Genomic DNA, 19,288 nt, shown 5'->3' with positions numbered 1-19,288 from the left:
ACTATCTATTAACCCTTAACGAGCCTCTTCAGAATTAATATACTTTTACAGAGCCACACTTTGTGAAAACAAAAATTGCTCTAAACTGCTAAAGATGCGTTTTAAGTATCTGAAAATCATCTACTGAACATGTGATATTAGTAGATATCATAAATCCAGTGGCTAACGATAAATGAACAGCCCGACGCCTTTTCGCCATACACATAACCACTTTCACACAGAGCCAGAGCTCTTGCCACCAGACTATAACAACCAAGTTCTGCAAATATGCATGGCGGTAAGTAGTATATTCCTCTTATCAACCAATTATTTGTTGCAAAGACTTGAAAATTAATTCATTATGCGAAATAAAGTAAGTAATTTTGGTCTCAAATTCATTGTAGATAAGGAGGACAATATGGATTAGTTTGAAACAACTAATGCACATTAGGGACTGAGGCAGACTTATGCAGCAAGATTTATTTACACATGCTGCCTTCAATACATCTTCATAAGAAAATCTTCAGTTGTGTGGTCAGAGATGGAGGTACATGAGTATAACATTTCTGTCTACCCCAGAATATGGGCTCAAGAATTTACTAATGTCACGAAATATATAGGGGACATTAATAATAAATTCGCTTTAAAAAACAGTAAGATCAAATTAATATGGGAGTATACTACTCAAAGAACTTTCAAAGAGAAGACTCCCACTTGTTTTATAACATGCCCTAGGCCGCAAAACAAAATTTAAAGCTCTAAATTGCTCTATTATTCAAGTTTATTGTTTTAAATTTTGTTTATACATAGTCTAAACCAAACAACTTATTTTGTTTTAAATAAAATAATTAGTTTTAATGTAATTTAATATGCTAAATTTTATGTAGTGCATTTTTGTCACCTACATAAATTGGAAATATTTGAGCCAAGGTATCTATAATAGTGCGAAAAGTTTTAAAACTTTAAGTTTTTTTTTTCAAAGTCGATTTCGAGTATTAAGAGGACAACATAAAGGAATTTTTTATAAACATTTAAAAATCAACTAGTTAATACTCTCTAAGATTATTTTATTGAAATTAATAACGTGAATTCACTAGTTTGTTTTAAGCTTGTACATATTACAAACAACATTTAGTTTCAAAATTAATTTATTATGTAATTACAATCCGATGACACATATGTAGACAATTAAATTTTTTAAATATTATTTTGAGTAAATTAATGTTGCTGGCTCTTAAGTGCTATAGAGGTCTTTGGCTCGGTAAGGGTTAAATCCCCAAAAACATTCCATGCAGCTCATACACAGGCGAGGCGTGTAACACGTCACATACCTATGAATTGCTTCCCACAATGTTCCGTTTCCTCCAAACGATGTGTCTACAGTCTACTATTGACGTTATGTTGTGTTGTATATTGTTTAGTTGTTTCATGATGATGCTTGTTCTCATCTACTAAATATTTTCCAAATAAGTTATAAATATCCATTCTCTTTATATTAGTATTGGTATCAGAAAAGTCACTGCAGTGCAAGAGCAACATTTTTATTTACAAAGTTATCTGAATCGATACTCGTAACTCCTGATTCGTTAACAACCACATCGAAATTGTAATTACTATTAAGATAACTTCTTGATAATTAGATCGATTTCCTTTTAAGTGTCTATATAAGATACATAAATTTAAAATTAATTAAAAAAAAAGATGATAACTAACAGATGATTGTTGTTGGAAGGAAAAAAGGACCCCACCCATTGTTCATTAAGTGTCAATATGCTTAACTCATGCTAAAATATGACATATTAATTCACGCGGTACACAATATTTTATTATGCCATACGTTAAGTTTTCGTAAGATGGGCGATTCAGCTAATGTTATTTTGGATCGTGTTAAACATGACATTAAACAGCGTTAAATTAGAAAGTCTCTTTCATTTTCATCATACTTAATTTGTGTAAACTGTAACATCAAGCCAGTTCTAGTTAGCAACAAGTAATCATGCATTTTCAGTTGTCATAATGTTATCGAGTCCAGGACAGGACGTTTCGCAGTCAGCGTTAAATTGCCTATCATATCTCAGTTTACTAGTGTGATAGCCTCGTTAAATCTTGTTCATTTCTGAATTCATGCTACTAGGATTTAACCCATTGCGGATCGTATTGTTTTGGTGCGCGGGCACCAGCGGGCGCGAATTAATTCACGGTCAGCGGCCGCACGAACAGCAATGGTGCGCCACATCTTATCGCTCGCTTTTGTATACTAGAAAATTCAGCTGCGAAGGTATTCATTCAGATGGAACATGGGCTTGCTGGGGTATCCGTGATGTAGGAACGATAACACGCGAGCAAGGTTACGGCGTGGCAGGGATGATGTCTGAATCATAGTCTAAATAAAGCGGCTCGGGCGAATCGATTGCAACATCCGGGCCATTGTCTAGACTAAACCCACCAACATGTACGTCTGCGTCGTTTAGTTGTGTCACTAACCTCAAAAGTATTATAATAACAACTGAGGAAAACACCCAATCAGAAGCGCTAAAAAGCAGATAGTAAACTCATATGAATGATTTTTCAACTTCGACATACAACTGCGATCTGTAGGATATTTATAAAACTTTTGAAAACTCTAAACGTAGACCGTTGTTAAACACTCTTAGTAGACAAGTGAAGACGATCGCCCGATCTATCAGACATTACAGAACTATTTGGAGGGAAATTTAAAAGCAGACCGCTTTTGCGACCTGAGCTCGTCACCGTGCCGTTAGGCCCGGCCGCTGCGTGACGAGCACAGCTCGTCAGAGATCCGCAATGGGTTAAATACTAATTTTATAATAAGTGATATTGTCTGCTCAATATTAATTTAAGGCAATTTGATTTCTGTTGCTGATAACTCAAAACACTTTGGAAGTGTACAATTACTAATTAAAACTGCTCTAATGTTTTAAGTATTATCACAACTTATTTTATTGTTCATTATAGCGTCGGAGATCACCAAGTGCTATCCAAATGAGTTGACGTTTTTACATGGAAGCTAAATAAATATTATACGTGCATCTACTATTTTTTCTAACATGAAAATATCAAGAATCTAAATATTAGTTTCAGTCAATCAAATAAAAGCCATTTCAAAGTAGTGTGATGTTTAATTGGTTTTTAGACACTGACAAATGCATGAACATTTACATCTATAAGGTAATAATCATGCCATCTAACGGACAAGTTTATATAAGTTATTCTATGACAGTAATCACATCACAGAAAGGCTTTAAAAGCAGAGAAGAATTGAAAACAGGTTTTTCACATCTAGCCAAAAAGAGAGTTAATTGGTTATTCATTCTACGTTATCTCTACACTCAAGTTATCTCTACACTCAAATAAATCGGATATTATCAATCATTGTATTCCTTTTCTATTTTTAGACTTAGTGACATACTTTAGTATTCTTACTGTCTTACTAATCTTACTACTTATTAAAAAAAGTCTTAGTAAATATTAAGTCTGAATTTAACTATTAATGCATATTGTAATAAGTTGTATCCAAAACCATCATACACATATTTCAAAGCTGTAACGTTTATATAAGTACACATATGAAAAGCACAAATTTACCCTGTAATTAATTTTGCCTTCTCTTACAAAATTCAAAAGCACAGATTTACCCTGTCATAAATTTGACTTCTCTCAAGTTGATCTTGTAATAATTTTTTTAGATGATTTGCTTCTTTCATACAACATGATTACTTAAACTTAAATACAATAGTCATGTTCCAACCAACACTATTTAGGCATACACATAAAATTACATTCACAGACAACACATATAGGAAATTTGTTAAACTGACTAAAATGTATGATGAAAATAACATTCTAGCACACCAAAATATAATACATTATTATAAAGTTTGTTAAGAGACATCAAGAAAGAGAGAGACGACCACGAGAATTCCAATTACTAAATCAATTGGTTTTCAAAAATAACTACAAGCAATGATTGTTTCTGTATTTTCAACTTAATCTGGAATTGACTGCTTTCTACTTAAGATTCATTTTACGTAGACACATTTCACCATGATTTAAACATTTGTGATCAATTCTGATGCATTAAGATGTACATTTACCTAGAAGATTCAGAAACAGTGACAACAATTATATCAAATTATTTGTAATTTCAGTTGATTACGAGTTCTGAAATAATTTTAGTCACAGTTGTTATTGCAGGGTAGCAAAAGCATTTAAGGAAATTCAAATCTGAGTCTTATGCACTTGACCATTGAAACTGATGAATATCATTGTGGCTAAAATTGCAAATACATCATAAATTACTTTGAAGTTAAGCTCCCACGTATTTTGAATTTTAAGATAATTTTGAAGAGATATTAATGCGTGAATAAGAACAAAATGTTTCTGAGTGAATAGATTGCATAGTAATGTATTCTAAAAAAAAAACCATCCGAATTAAACTATGATTTTGGCACAAATATTGAAATCATACCCCAATTTTACAAAATGATCAAACTATAGTTTGCATATTTTAGACAAAAAGTTAATACTGTGAATTAACCTACAGATAAGTTATTTAAACATAAAACCATGAAAATCGAAGTTAATTCTGGAAGTCAGTCCTCTGCTTCACATTCCTGAAGAACAACATTTGCAACTCACATGAAATATACAAGTTAAAAGTGTTAATTAACGGAATGACAAAGATCTGATTAGAATAAAAATAAGAAAAAGCAACTCACCGTTTTCCCAAGAAAGCAACGATAAAAACACAGGAAACACAGATGAGACAGATGACAGCCCAAATAATAAACCACAGATCTCCTGTTCCTATAAAACAAGCAATCAACAAATACTGACAGATCAGAAACCAAAGACAAGTTTGAAAGGCACTATAAACTAATACATTTTGACAGAAGTAATATAATTGCTTTTGCGTATCATTTGATTTAACAATCAAAGAAAGAAATTTACTTACTGTACTTTTTAACATAAAAATTTGTTTGTTACACGTTCTAGTAAACTTATTACTTTGTTATTGATATAATAATGAAATATTTTAGTATGTGTTGAAATTATTATTTTGTATGGTGTTGTTTGGCTATAACAGACAATTTTAGCCTTCAAAAAGTGTTGTTGTTTTTAAGTTATTACGAATACAAACAAGAGAGACTACATTAAATATTAGTTTCACATTTCTGTCATCCGCAAAACATGAAACATTTGTAATTATTTTGAAATATGTTTAATTGTTTATGTCCTAATAATTGAAACATATATTTTTTAAATCTATTCAAGACTTCAAATCTCAATAGTATATCAGTTTTAGTATGAATTTGATTTATTAGTTTTTATATTAATAAATCCATTCTAAGACTTCATATAACTTGATTCTTGTCCATTTTTATTGCATTATTCATAGCAAACATATATTTTATAAACATATAAAAAATAAAACAATCTTTTAGATAAAAACCATGTTAAAGTTTTATTGTTTGTTTTTTACTAGTATTATAATATCCCAGTGTGGTAAGATTATCAGACAAATGGTACATCTAGGTATTTGCTATAAAATATTTACCCACTAGATCAACCATAGATGTGTCAAGGAAATATACAGTAAACTTCTGTTAATCCCACACAGTCATAACTTGAAGCATGCCGAATGATCAAATATACCGGATTAATAGGATATAAATGAGAGAAATAATGTAGGTATAGTATATAAACAAACAATCATAGTAAAACAAATTTTTATTATTAAAATATAATCTTTAGGTAGTCCTGATTATTTGTGGATCTATAAGAAAACATTTTGTAATGGTCTATTTACGGTGCGTAGTCTACACATCACAAAAATCAAACGGAACACAGTCAAGGTTGATGACGCGTTCATCCCGGTTGATCCTACAGCCCCGTACCGTACTGCCACTGCCAGCCTCTCAAGACACTGCTTGTCTATCTCAGAAGGCAGTGGCGAGAGTCAGTCGTTGTGCAGGAAAATGTAACAGTGAATAGTGTTTTGACGACTAATTTTTACAGTTTTCTTTAGAATAATCTGTACGCAAAGACCTCTAAACTTTGCACATCTTGACCCACGTTTACATTTTTAATTCTTGATAATGATCCTATGAACTTTGGTTGTTAGAACATAGTGTGCTTAAAAGTTTATGAAAATATTTTAAAACGATTCTTTATGGTTGATATAGTGGGAAAATATTTTAAAGCAAGGACTTAGGTATCCGCTAAACATACAGCACAGGTGGTCTGATCCACCCACCCTCTATATATACAACACAGGTGGTCTGATCCACCCTCTATATATACAGCACTACAGCAAGATCAATATCAGGCTCCTTCTAAATTAAATCTGGTTTTGGTGGACTTCAGTGCAAGATTTGATGGATCTGGTGATTCAGGAGAGCAATTAGACAGTTTCTAATTTTTGTTATTGTAATAAAAATTGGGTGATTTTAGTTGAGTGAGTGTGTGCTCAATGAACTTGGTGGCATGTTGGGATTTTAAAATTATGAAGTCGTTATCACTACCAACTGGCTTCTGATAATTTGGAGATTAACTGTGACATCTATTAATAAATAAATATAATATGAAAGGGTTTTGCTTCTCCAAAAGAGGGCAATAAGAACATTGGTTCGATTGAGAATACGTGATAGCTGCATGAAAATTTTTCAAGATATGGAAATTCTGACAGTAGCTTCTCACTACGTCCTTGTAGTGATTCCGTCTGCCTGTACAAATGGACTTCAAAGACAAGCTGCTATTCATCAACACAATACCAGATTTCCATTTCACCTCACAACATTGTACGCGAAGAAACCAGCATACGCCGGTGCCAAGTTTTACAACCTTCTCCCAGATGAGTTGAAGAGTCGAAATAACCATAATCTCAGACTCCATTTGAAAAAATGGTTTGCTCAATGACCATTCTACACAGTGGATGAGTTCCTGTCCTGGACACATAATATATTTAATGTAAATGTGATGCAATGTAATTTTTTGACGCCTTTCAAATCTTAATGGTTTTTTAATAGAGTGTGTGTGTATCACTCTCACTCTTTGTGTATAAATATATGAAATCATTTTTTGTTCAGGTCGATTACAGTTGACAAGCTATGTTAGTATGTTGTCAAATAGACGAGAATACAGAGAGTGAATTGTACCTGCACTGTAGCAGTTGCCTTCTCCAGCATCTGACCAGGGTCCGTAGTAGGCTGTGTCGTTTGCATAATTCACTGCACGCACAGAGAAAGAGTATTTATGATGAGGGCCACCAGAATTGCAGTCTTCTATAGGGATTTGCGTTTGGTTACCTGAAACCCAAAAAAAGGAATGTCACTTAATTTATGATGGTGTGAGCTAAAAAGGATTAAATTCCAAAAGCTAACTAAATTAAGTTCAATAAAAAACTCAAGTACACTTGGTGAAAACTCCACTTTCATGGAAAAAACTGTATGATTTTTCTTTAATCTCTTACAAGAAATAATTATTAAAATACTACATATTATGATATTTTATAATACTACCAAATGAGAATTTCAATATAAGTATAGAATATAAAATATTTATTTTCAGAAGGAATTCATTGAATATTGTAGATTTTAATAGAGTAGTTTCTCATGTTAAACTTTTTACATATCCTTGATGAAGACCTCTCTTGGCTGAAGTGAAATACAATGAAACGAAAACAAAGGATCGGGCCGGACCCTAATTTATACTATGTTTAGTTGTAGTTTTAATTTGTGATGAGCGTAAATATATTTTGTAATTATTGTGTAACCAAAAACAAAAATTTGAAATGCCCATCCCAAATTGATTTATATTAAATTTATGTTTTATAGCCCTAGATTTACAAAACTGATACGTAAATTTCAATTTGACCAAACGAACAAGCAAGCAAATTTTCTTCATTTTAATGCAAATTACTATTATTTACAATAAAAAACTACATCTAAACTTCAGTTCATCTGTAATGAGCAATATAAATAAATAGTTTACTACCAGTGTCATTTACTATGTAACATGTGCTAAGCAAACTAAACTCAATGATATTGGAACTAAGTTGTGTAAATTAATTATCTAAAAAAGTGAAAATTATAAAGGTTTGTGAAGTCATGCTCACCAATTCTAAAAAAAAACAAAAAAAAAAACAAAACAAAAAAAAACTGGTTACTTGACAAATTCAACTAGCAAACTAAGAATAAAATCTTAATTATTTTATCTCAGGATTATTTAGAACAGCATATGTAAATGTGTATGCACTCGCACATGCCATGTGAATGTAAGTGCATGAGCTGTTTCACCACTGACATATGGAAGTATTTTTAATAATTACTTTTTAAGCTTTTAATGAAAGTTTACTGCCATGTTTACTCATTAAAAATATATAAAAAATCTAAGCAAAAATGAACAATGACATAAAATTATTAACAACAGTTTGTAGACAATGTCAAAGAATTTTCTTGCTTACCAGTACAACTGAGTATATCTGTGTTGTTGTGCTGGTCTTCCATAACCTCAATCTTGACCTGGTAACTGTCAAGGTGTCCAGCCACATACCTGGGTGGTTGCCATGTTACCTCCACCTGCGACGAGTTCACAAAGTTCACCCCTGGCCGTTCCATCTTTCCTGGTTCTGAACAACAAACACATCATTTTATCTACTGCAATCCATAATAAATGCATTTTTTATGATAGGAATCATATTTCTGTTATTTTGCGAATGGACAATTAACCCTGCAACTGGCTTTAAACGATTATCAACGAATTAACTATGTTGTAATATGATATCTCACAGTAAGTCTATTTTCACCTTTTTTTTAACCAAAAAATGCTTAAAAAAAGATAAAGATCCAACCAAAGTTTCATATTATACCATAAAATATTCTGTAGTTAACACTTAAGAGTGCTAATCCCGTAATTTTACGGAACAGCGAAACTTCCGAAGAATGCTAATCCCGTAGTTTTACGTGGTTGTCATTTCAATTGGTATTATATTACATTGTCCGTATTTAAACGGGTTTTGCCTACTCTACAATGTTATTTGGGTTTTTAGTAACACAATTAACCGCTAGAAAGCGTCAGATGTATTGAATGAGCTTAATGACAAAGCGACTTCGGTCGCATTGTTTACGTGCCGCTGACGTGACGTTCGTTGCAGCCGGCAGTCGATGTCGCAATCATGGCTTATCGCAGCTTGAACGACGTTGCGATCAGTGATGTATTAGATGAAGATAGTTTTATTGGTGTTGATAGTATTTTTGACGATTCTGAAATAGATCCTGATTTCATGGAAGAAGATGAGACACATATTTCAGGTAAGAATAAGTCTATCACATAAACATCAGTCTAAAAGTTTGGTTATGTTATTGTTTTCGTGAATCAAACTATAATTTGTATTAAAATAAATTAACTTTATTCAACTAATATTCTATTCATATGAATAAAAAGAAAATATACTCATATTTTACATGGTATATTATTATGTTACAGATGCTGAAAACAGTATTGACGGCGAAAGTGATGCCGACGCATCAACATGTCGGCATAGTTTTTTTGTCAAAAAACTACAAAACATAAAAACATGATTTGTATTATTCATAGAACAGTTTATATTTGTAAATGGGTCATTGTAAATAATTGTATATATGCTTAGTTTAGTTTTTGGATAAAAAAAACTGTCTCAAAAAATAATTTTTTTTTTTCAAAAATATATGTTTTTCAAAAAAAGTTTTTATGTGTAGTTTTTGAAAAAAAAAACACGAACAATCTCACGTTAAAATAAAGATGAAAGTAAGCTGAATTAAGGCATGTAAATATTTTTCTTATATCTTTAATACTTTTTTTTAATAAATTTGTGAAAACCACCAAAAACGCCCAGCATTCTACAGAGTTGCATGTTATTTAGGGCCAGCACTCAAAGTGTTAAATTAAATTTGTAATTAATAAATTTTAACTTGGGCGTTCACATTTCTGATTGTGATTGTTTCACATAATTTCAAAACACACAAAAATTATCATGTTTTTCAAAATTCCCAGTTGAGAGTTTACATTCTACACAATGGTGAGTGTTGTTATTGTAAAGAGTGTATTCTTGGCTTCAAGAAAACCATTTCAATAGCCTGTAGGCAAATAAATGATCATACAATAATTGTTTGAAAGGGTTATGTTTTGTAAAATTCAAAGATTTGTAATGCGTCAAAAATAGCTTAGTTAATAATTTTTTTTTACATTTTCCTTGTCCTTGATGGAAGTAGTGAAAATCATATCAAAACAAAGAAGAACTTCTCTAAGCATCAGTATCCTCACTGAAGGTGTTGAACTGGTATTTTATTTTTGTTCTGTTGCACAATCACTGACTCAGCTAGTAGATAGTCAATAGTCAAATATTCTTTATTCAAAAACATATAGTACATTTCTTACATTAGAATAGTGTCAAGTTTCAATAATATAAAATAAAGACTACATCCAAAACTAAATCTAAAAATCAATTGTTATTATTAAAAAATACCCTTTTCAAATTCCTCTATAGAGTACAAAGCTAAACCTGTCAAAAATGCTTTTAACTTTTTCTTAAATATATTACAATTGTCCTCTTTTTTAATTTCTTCTGGTAACTTTTTCAAAAATTTATTTCCTGCAAATGTTGTTTTTTTTTTTTTTTTGTAGAACTCCAGACGGTAACTTGGAAAATTAGACTCATTTTTGTGTCGTGTATTGTACGAGTGAATAAAATAATGTTGATCCCTTAGTGGGTTGTATCTTAGGAACATTATGCACTCATAAATAAATAGCCCATAAATGGTCAATATTTTTAATTCTTTGAACTTTTCTTTGACAGAATCATTAAAATTCAGATGTAACATGACTCTGACTGCTCTTTTTTGGACTTTCAATATTTCCGTGAGGTTTTCCATTTTTGTTGTTCCATATACACAAATGCCATAGGCTATGTGAGACTGGATATGAGAATAATAAATCAATTTTAAAGTTTCCAAACTACACAAATTTAACATCTTTCGAAATGCAAATAGGCCTGTATTTATTTTGTTTAAAACCAATTTAGTATGTTCATCCCATGACAAATTACTATCAACCAATAATCCTAGAAATTTTATCTGATCAACCCTCTCAATTACACTGTCATTAATTTCAATATTTAAATCAAAATTTGATTGGATTGTTTTGTTTTAAAATTTACAAGCTTGAGAAGATAAGAACTACACATCTCTGGTTGCCATAGTGATTTCTGGGTTATTAGACCATTTGTCAATACTAGTGTATTGTTTACTATTTATTTATATCTTAAACATTTTTCATTGTTTAGTGTGTATAAATAAACGTTTGTGTAGTGTTTTATAAATTGGTAAAGTGAAAAATTTGGAAGTTTGTGTAAGGTTTTAATGAATTGATTTAACTTTACTGGAACTGCAGGTTGGCCTATGTTTATATAGGTTCAAAATTTTTATTGTTGAGTAAATAATTCATCGTGCATTTCACAATGAGTGTTAACTTGAATAGTAATGACATTAGGCATGCACTGGGTAGTGAATCAGAAGACAATGTTAGTTTGGTAGACATGAAGTTTGAAGAATGAAGTTTTATCTGACTTGGATGAACCATTTCCTAGTGAATTAATTGTGTTTATTGACTTTGTGGAAATGATTGATAATAGATAAAATACATTGTTGTACATTTTTGTAAACTTATATAAATGTACTTTCTATAGGCCTATAAATAATTTTTGGATGAAAACAAAATTTATACCTAAAAAAGATTAGGCCTTTATTTAATAAGCTTTTAGTTTTGTAAAAATATTAAAATGTTATATAACATACACTTTTATAAATATAATTTGTTTCTTCTATTCATATTTATATTTTAGCAAAACATAGTTAATCCCATCTAAACTGTCATAATTACACACAAAATAGAGCAATAAGATATTTTTTTATTTTGTAGGTTTTATCGATATATTATTAGAAAAATACTAATAAACTTCTGTTACTGAAATATTGTTTGATAATTTTTGAGTTAGATATATAACAAAACTTTTGTATATTTTGGATTTATTAAAACCATTTCACATTGGCTGTGAGGGTGCTACACATGGGAGAAAATCAATTTTTGAAAGTAAAATTAAAATAATTCAATATTTAATTCTTACGTTATAAACTAAATTCATTTATAAAAACACTGATATTTTTAAAATAGATGAGCTGTGATTAAAACAAAAAATCCTTACAAAATCACAAAAATTACCTGCCATTTTGAGAAAAAAATTACAACCAGTTCCATGGTTACATTTTATGAAGAAAACATTACATTAATTTGTTTAACTTTGAAAAATAATTAACGAATAGGAATCGAAAATCCAACATTTCTAAGACGGTGCAACTGGCTCAATATGAAGAGAGATGCTGAAGTGAATCTACATTGTTAAAAACGACAGATTTCTATCTTTCTAGACTGTCAAGTGGATTGATTTATTTCTTGATTAGTTGGAGCTATCTACGTGAGTTAACCCTTAAAGCGCTAATTTAAATTACTGTCAAACGCTAAGACATAAAAAAATATATTTTTTTAAATTTCCCCATGCTAATTTTTGTTTTATATTCCTTGGTATTACCTTTATAAGAAAAAATAAACATGTAATAAAAAATGTAATATAACATATTTTTGAGAATTTTATACGCACGAAAACATTTGAAATTTTGAATAAACTGCATTGCAGGATAATGTACATAGGAACACTATTTGACAGATTACATTACATTTATACAGGTTATTTATAATGAGTAAATTGTAACTGAAGTTTCTGCATAATTAGTATATAAAAATAAATAAGTTCAGTATAAGATTTAGAAATATAATAATATGAAATTCAACACAAACGATTTATATGATAGCCTACAAGGAAAATGAAACAAATATTGTACTTATAAACCTTACTTATTTAGAATAAATAAACTTGACTTGTATGGTGAAACTGGTATAAAATACAAAACAAATAATTGAAAAAAAATATTACACATAATATACCAATAATGTGCTCAAACTACGTTGTTCGTAGTAAAATGATAAAAGTTATTAGAATAACAACGGACTGATTCAAAACACTGTGTTTAACAATATAACTAACATACGACCAACACACGTAGTTAAACAGCTGAATGAAACGAACGCGTCTGTAGGCGTCACAGGCCATACAAAAAATGGCGGCGATTGCTTTCAACCCGAGTAGATACCGTTACAACGTCCACCAACGGTGACAAGGCGTTTTGTCTAGTCCCGACAGTCGAAAGGAACATCGACCTGCTCTCTTACGGAAGTTTTAACAACTAATTCTTCGCCATTTCAAAAGTAAAGCTTTTAAGTTTGTAGACGTTATCCGCGTTTAAAACATCGGCAGTTCCGCGTCTATAGGCGTTAGCCGCGTTGGAAAGGTTAATATTATCTGCTTAGTTATCCCCTTTCACCTGTTAGGTCAAAGCTGACACTCTCACACATACTTGCACACAAGGAATTTTCTAAAACCCTCCGTTTACTCCAGAGAAGATTGGCAGGTCATCTTCCAAATCGGATACTTAATTTGTAAAAATTTCAATCTTCTCTACCATCACAGTACTTCTTTCTACACAACGTACATGAGATAGCAAACAAATGAATGTTTGTTGTAGGACACACAGTGTATCATGATGATTACTTACTGCCAACAGCGGTGTGTACTTGTAGAGGATGAGATGGGATAGAGCAAGCCACAGTACAAGCGGACACCGACACGTTGTACAGGACAAAACTGTCCAGGTTGTCCAACTGAACCTACAGAACATGATACACCATTACAATATACGTATCTGTACTAAATATTTCAAATATTTATAATTCTAATTGAGAGTTTTAAGTTTTCCTCTTCTTCAGCCTGATATTTACTTGCGGCTGATAGCACTCTAGTACAAGTTTACATGAGCAGATCCCCTGCCCATGCGCACATATCCAGTTTGTCAACTGAACTCAAGGAAAAACCTTAATCTGGCAGCTCCGCTAACAAAAATGTTTACTTGCAGTCATTTTAAATGCACTATTTTAACGTATTATACATTTTTATGTAATATTATATTCATTTTTTTATTTAGATACGTACTGAACTAGAATAATAAAATAAATCTAGAATAAGAGTCAGCTTGTTCGTCTAAGGCTTCGCACAGCTCGGGATTGGACAATAATATTCGCAGACAAACTCAAAACTAATTCATCGTCAAACAAATCACTGTTGTCACTACATTCTCTGTCACTGCAACTTTCTAAGATCAATCGATCATGATCAGAAAAACACAGGTCCACTGTAAACAACAAACACGACCGACTGCCATTTATTACAAACAAGACTGAAAGTGAAAGTGAAGATCTTAATAGTAACAGTTGATATTATTTGTAGCGTACTACTGCGAAAACAATAAAGTACCAAATGTAACTGAAAGCATCTGAGCACATTCTAGTGGAAAAAGCACAAAATAAACAACAATTGCTAAATGGCAACCAGAGGACACGTAGCTCACATCTTTCGGAATTTGGTCCATTGAACGGTCGGACGCGTAACTCGCGTATTTCGCCCGCAGTGGGTTAAATTCTTTTTTTATTGTAATATACAGTTGCTAGCTTTGCCTCTAAGATAAAACATTTGCATTTCAGTTTAAAGATAACCAATAGATTTTAACACGTGAAGAGGTTTAAAATATTTTTATAAACATGTGAAATTGTGTAGTTGGTTACCTGAGTGGGTGCCTGGTGGCTACCCTCCATGGCCTCGACCTTGCGGAGTCGGCCGTTGTAGTGTACTTGGTAGTATCGTAACACACCATTCATGGAGTGGGGGGCCGTCCACTGAACCACCATAGATGTGTTGGTGATATTCGACACCTTCACATCCAATGGTGCCACATCTGGAGCTGTGTGATAAAAAAAATTCACTTTAATATGCTGCTTACAACCATCATATTTAATGTGTTTTTCAAACAAAACTCACTCATTACGCTGATAAAGAAAATTTTACTTAAAATTCATTCATTTTATTGCATTTACCTAAGAAACTCACTAAATTTATTACATACTTTACAAAATAAACTGCAAATCAGTAATTTAATTATTTTTTCATTGGTGAAAGCGTATGTTTTGTGCGCTTAAGATCATTACTTAAGAAAATGTTATTGTATATGTTGAAAAAGTTTCAATTGTGTCGTGGCTGATTTAACGCATTCACTTTAAAAATTGGGTTAGCTAAGACTAATTTTCCTAATTTACTTTTTTGTTCTCTATTTGGGCTATTCATAATAGCAACTCTTCAAAAATAAAATTAAAAAATGTATATCTGTACCTAAAATAATGAGTTAGGGTGTACAGTATTTTCAGCTTTTCAGCTCCAAACTTCAAGTTTAAATTTTATTTAGCATTTTTACTTTTAACTATCTTTTACTATAATAACTTTCTAATTTTCAAGAGACAAAAAAATTGCATACCTGCTTCCAAAGTAGTGTTATAGAGCCTATCACTCCACTGCCCGATGCTGGTCTTGGTCATAACAGCAACCATCACCATATATATTGTGTAGGGTGTCAAGTTTGTCACATTTCCTCTCATGGTATTCCCGTCGCCTTTTATTGTTGTATTCTTCGCTTCAACTAAAAAATAATTTGTAAATCAAGCACAGATTTATAAAACTTCAAATAATTTGATATCAGTAAAAAGTTAATACATACCAAACTGTTTTATTTAATAAAACGTAATGCAGAAACAATTAGATTTAGTACAGAACATTTTATTACCTTCAACCTTTATTTTAAATCTCTTATTTTGTCATTTGCTAGCAATTAATCCTAACAAACTGCATCCTTCCACAAGTACCTCAGAAGCAAACTAAGGTCCTTAAACTTCTCAATATGATTTTAGTTTTGTTGATAAGATTTTATAACAGGAAACCTATATAAAATGCCTTTGTCAAATCAAGGAATGCTCTAATCATACATGTTTGGTGGGTCCGATAGCACCAAATCTAATACTGTCAAAAGCAGGCTAGTCTAGTAATGCCGAAAAAGAATATTCTGATGGTGCCAAAAAATGTTCACTAGAGATGAAATTTTACTTTATTAAATAACAGCTCCGAATTATAAAAGCAAACAGTTATATGATGTCTAATAATATGTTGACAGTCCGCAAGAGTCAAAGAAGAAACTGTCCTTGAGCCACAAATTTAAATATTTACATTAGCACAGAATCTGCTGATATCGAAAGCAGATGTAGTCCAGTAAGGTAAAAAAAAACATTGTTCAATGTTACAGAAAAGAAATAAGAAATATCCCACCCGAACCAAAGTTGAAACATTCTGCCAGTGCTGAATTATTACAGAATCAGTCCAGTAACACCAAATAATATGCATACAACCACACAATTTGGCAAAGCAAAATTGGGAATTTCATTAGGACCGAATTGAGGATCCGTCTGTCAGTACTGAATATTAGAATTATCCAAAAAGTAAGATATAAGTGAGTAAGAACCGTGGTGGTGGGAACTTAATAGAGGGTGATAGCCAGGAACAACCTCTCTAAAAATAACTATTTGAAAAGGTGCGTAGGGGAAATGAATTATTTACAAACAATTTCTGTAAGCTATACTTAGGACTGACAGCAGGAGTGGGGAAGATGACTAGCATGCGGCATGAGTTGGGCGGCGGTTACGCTCACAGCTGGTGTAACATGCCAGCGGTCAGAGTGAGAAGGGGAGGGTAAATTATCTCAAGAACATGTTATTTGCCCAGCCTACGACGATGCGCCATGCATACATAGAAAATATTTTCCTTGGTTATTTATATAGACCTTATTATTCATGAAACTGTTTCGGTTGATCAGAATTTCAGTGACCCGAGTTCAGTTAACTAGGATATTACTGTAATTTAAATTAAATAACTGGCACTGATATTGCAAAAAAATAAAACCACCCATGTGCTGAATACCAATAGTAATGAATGATTTCTATTTCTGTATGAGCACTGAGTTATTAGACGCTGTATCGTAGTAAACAATTTCAAGATTATGTGATACTGCACTCTGCCCATTACACTAAGGTTTCCTATGATACCCTTAATCTGAATGTCTATTACATTTCTGCATAATCAAATAATTGTGGATTCTCTTTTTCCAGCCCTTTTATTTTTCTTAACAATACTAACTAATCATTCTACATTGAGATAACAAAAGAATAACTTGTCACTGCACCTTTGCATTCTGGATTGTGAGGAGACACAATCGGACAGTAAGATATCAAAAAGCCAGTTACTACTCCAATCCGGTCTGAGCATTCCAATTTCCAGTCGACTTCTATAAAGGTTGATCCAATACGATTGATCCAAATGTTTTTCATTTTTCCAAGAACTGAAAAATATTACACATTGATTAACTTACATGTATGTACATCAGAAAATATATAGTATATTATATTATATTATTTTACAAAATAATAATGATAATCATTAAAATTCTGCGACCTCGTGGCGTCGCGACCGGAAGGTGGGACCTTATAGAGGAATAATCCGTGGATCCGCCACTAGATTCCGTCTATTCCAAAACCTAACCAGCTTTGATGACTAAATAAATACTAATAATTTGGGTATAGTTCCGAAAGGTTCCCTAACAAAATACTACTAAACTCTAGACCACCCACGCTAACTTCTCCCGGTCCACCCTGCTCGAAAGCTGCACAACGACTCACCGTGTGTGCACAACCTCCGGACACAGCCTGAAAACCTAGCAGGAACCATCCTACCAGAACCTGTCCGGAAGAATTCCGGATGGTAGGAGGCTCCTACTGTTTGAGCTAAAGGCTAGAGGTCGGCGCAGCTGGCAATAGCGTTCGCGGCAACAGACGGATAGCGCGCGCCAAATTCAAAACTGTAGCGGCACTCGCCGCAATTCTAAACGTTAAGTAATGAATTAAAATATGAATAATTTTATAGAGATAAACCCATTTGAATTCTTTGTTATGAAAATTCCTCAGCTCTATTTATTGGCATTTATATTGGCACTTCTAACATTAGGAATATGTGATATAGACGTGTGTATCTTATGAGTATTAATTTGGTCATAATGGAGATTTAAGTATTGATCTAGCATGCTGTTGAGTAAAATCTTTTTATAAATTCAGGTAATATTAATCCAAGTAACTGGATTGTGCCTGCGGTGCAGCACAACAGGAAAGAGCCCTGTGGTGACGACTGGCCCAGAAATGTTATGTTGCAAAAATATAATCAGACACAGCATTGTGTCTCAAATTTCATACAGAACAAGTGAATGTAACATGATACAGGTACAAGTTAACACAAAAATCATTGTAGTTAAAGAAATATAACAAAATATTATTCATTGACTTTATAAACTGGACTTGTTTTGTTGGTTTAGATGTGGAACGAATGTTGGTGGTGCAAGCAAGGGGGCATCTGACCACAGATAATAAATAGCCAGGACTGAAGAGAAATTAGACTGTCTGGTTCCAGTTATTTTCCAAGAATTTTTGGAGTTTAAAACTGATATTAGATATCAGCACCAATACATGCATGTTCATATTCGAGTAGCTCATGGAATAAGGCCGTACGTACAGGAATAGCAGCAAGCGTTTTGGTGACTTAGAAACTAATCAGAAAAAAAGGATTAAGAAAACAAAATTTGTTTGAATTCAGGTATTTCTTAATATATTCCCAATTTCAAATTAGACAAACAATTTTCATCAACAAAACAATGGGACTCGTTTGCCTGTCCCTCTGTGAGATAACTCTTACACACACACAATCCTAGACACTTTAAACTTGGCACATAGGTTCTTATTGTTTTAAGGAGGAACCCTATTGAACTTGGGGTCAAAAGATCAAAGGTCAGCCAGCCAGCCAGCCTGTCTGTCTCTCCCTCTCTATTTCTATGTCTGTGCATCTATGCAATAACTTTTGATAGATAGGACTTATAGACTTGAAAATTGGTTCATAAGTTCCTCTTTGTCCAAGAATGAACTCTATGGGCCAGAAGTTAAAAAGAGCAGTCCGTCTAACTGTCTGTGTGATAACATTTTCGTTACGTTTAGATGTGTCGATACTCCATTGTATCAGTTTATTACTATAATAATGGTAATAATACTCAATGTAACATTATGAATGCTACAGTTAATAGAAATTTAGTGAAAACTAACTTAATTTAAAAACAAGTCTTTTATTGTTTTTTGTATTTCTTTTCCTCAAACATTTTCTTTTTATCCCATC

General features: G+C 32.2%; 1 protein-coding gene across 3 annotated transcripts in view; it reads right to left on the bottom strand.

Annotated features, from left to right (window-relative positions):
• The window catches only part of LOC124368784 (cytokine receptor), a 98,377-nt gene that overhangs the window by 22,734 nt on the left and 56,355 nt on the right, over positions 1–19,288 (bottom strand). For all 3 annotated transcript variants that reach the window (XM_046826153.1, XM_046826154.1, XM_046826155.1), the window contains 7 exons: positions 17,262–17,417; positions 15,510–15,671; positions 14,767–14,942; positions 13,704–13,815; positions 8,465–8,629; positions 7,158–7,307; positions 4,719–4,806 (listed from right to left, as the gene is read on the bottom strand). In XM_046826153.1, coding sequence (XP_046682109.1) covers positions 4,719–4,806; positions 7,158–7,307; positions 8,465–8,629; positions 13,704–13,815; positions 14,767–14,942; positions 15,510–15,671; positions 17,262–17,417 — 1,009 coding nt within the window. The remainder of the gene's footprint in view (positions 1–4,718; positions 4,807–7,157; positions 7,308–8,464; positions 8,630–13,703; positions 13,816–14,766; positions 14,943–15,509; positions 15,672–17,261; positions 17,418–19,288) is intronic.

This window comes from Homalodisca vitripennis, chromosome X (assembly GCF_021130785.1).
Source record: "Homalodisca vitripennis isolate AUS2020 chromosome X, UT_GWSS_2.1, whole genome shotgun sequence".
NCBI classification, from domain to species: domain Eukaryota; kingdom Metazoa; phylum Arthropoda; class Insecta; order Hemiptera; family Cicadellidae; genus Homalodisca; species Homalodisca vitripennis.
Note: the sequence above shows the minus strand (reverse complement) of the source record. Positions and strands in the feature narration are given on the sequence as shown.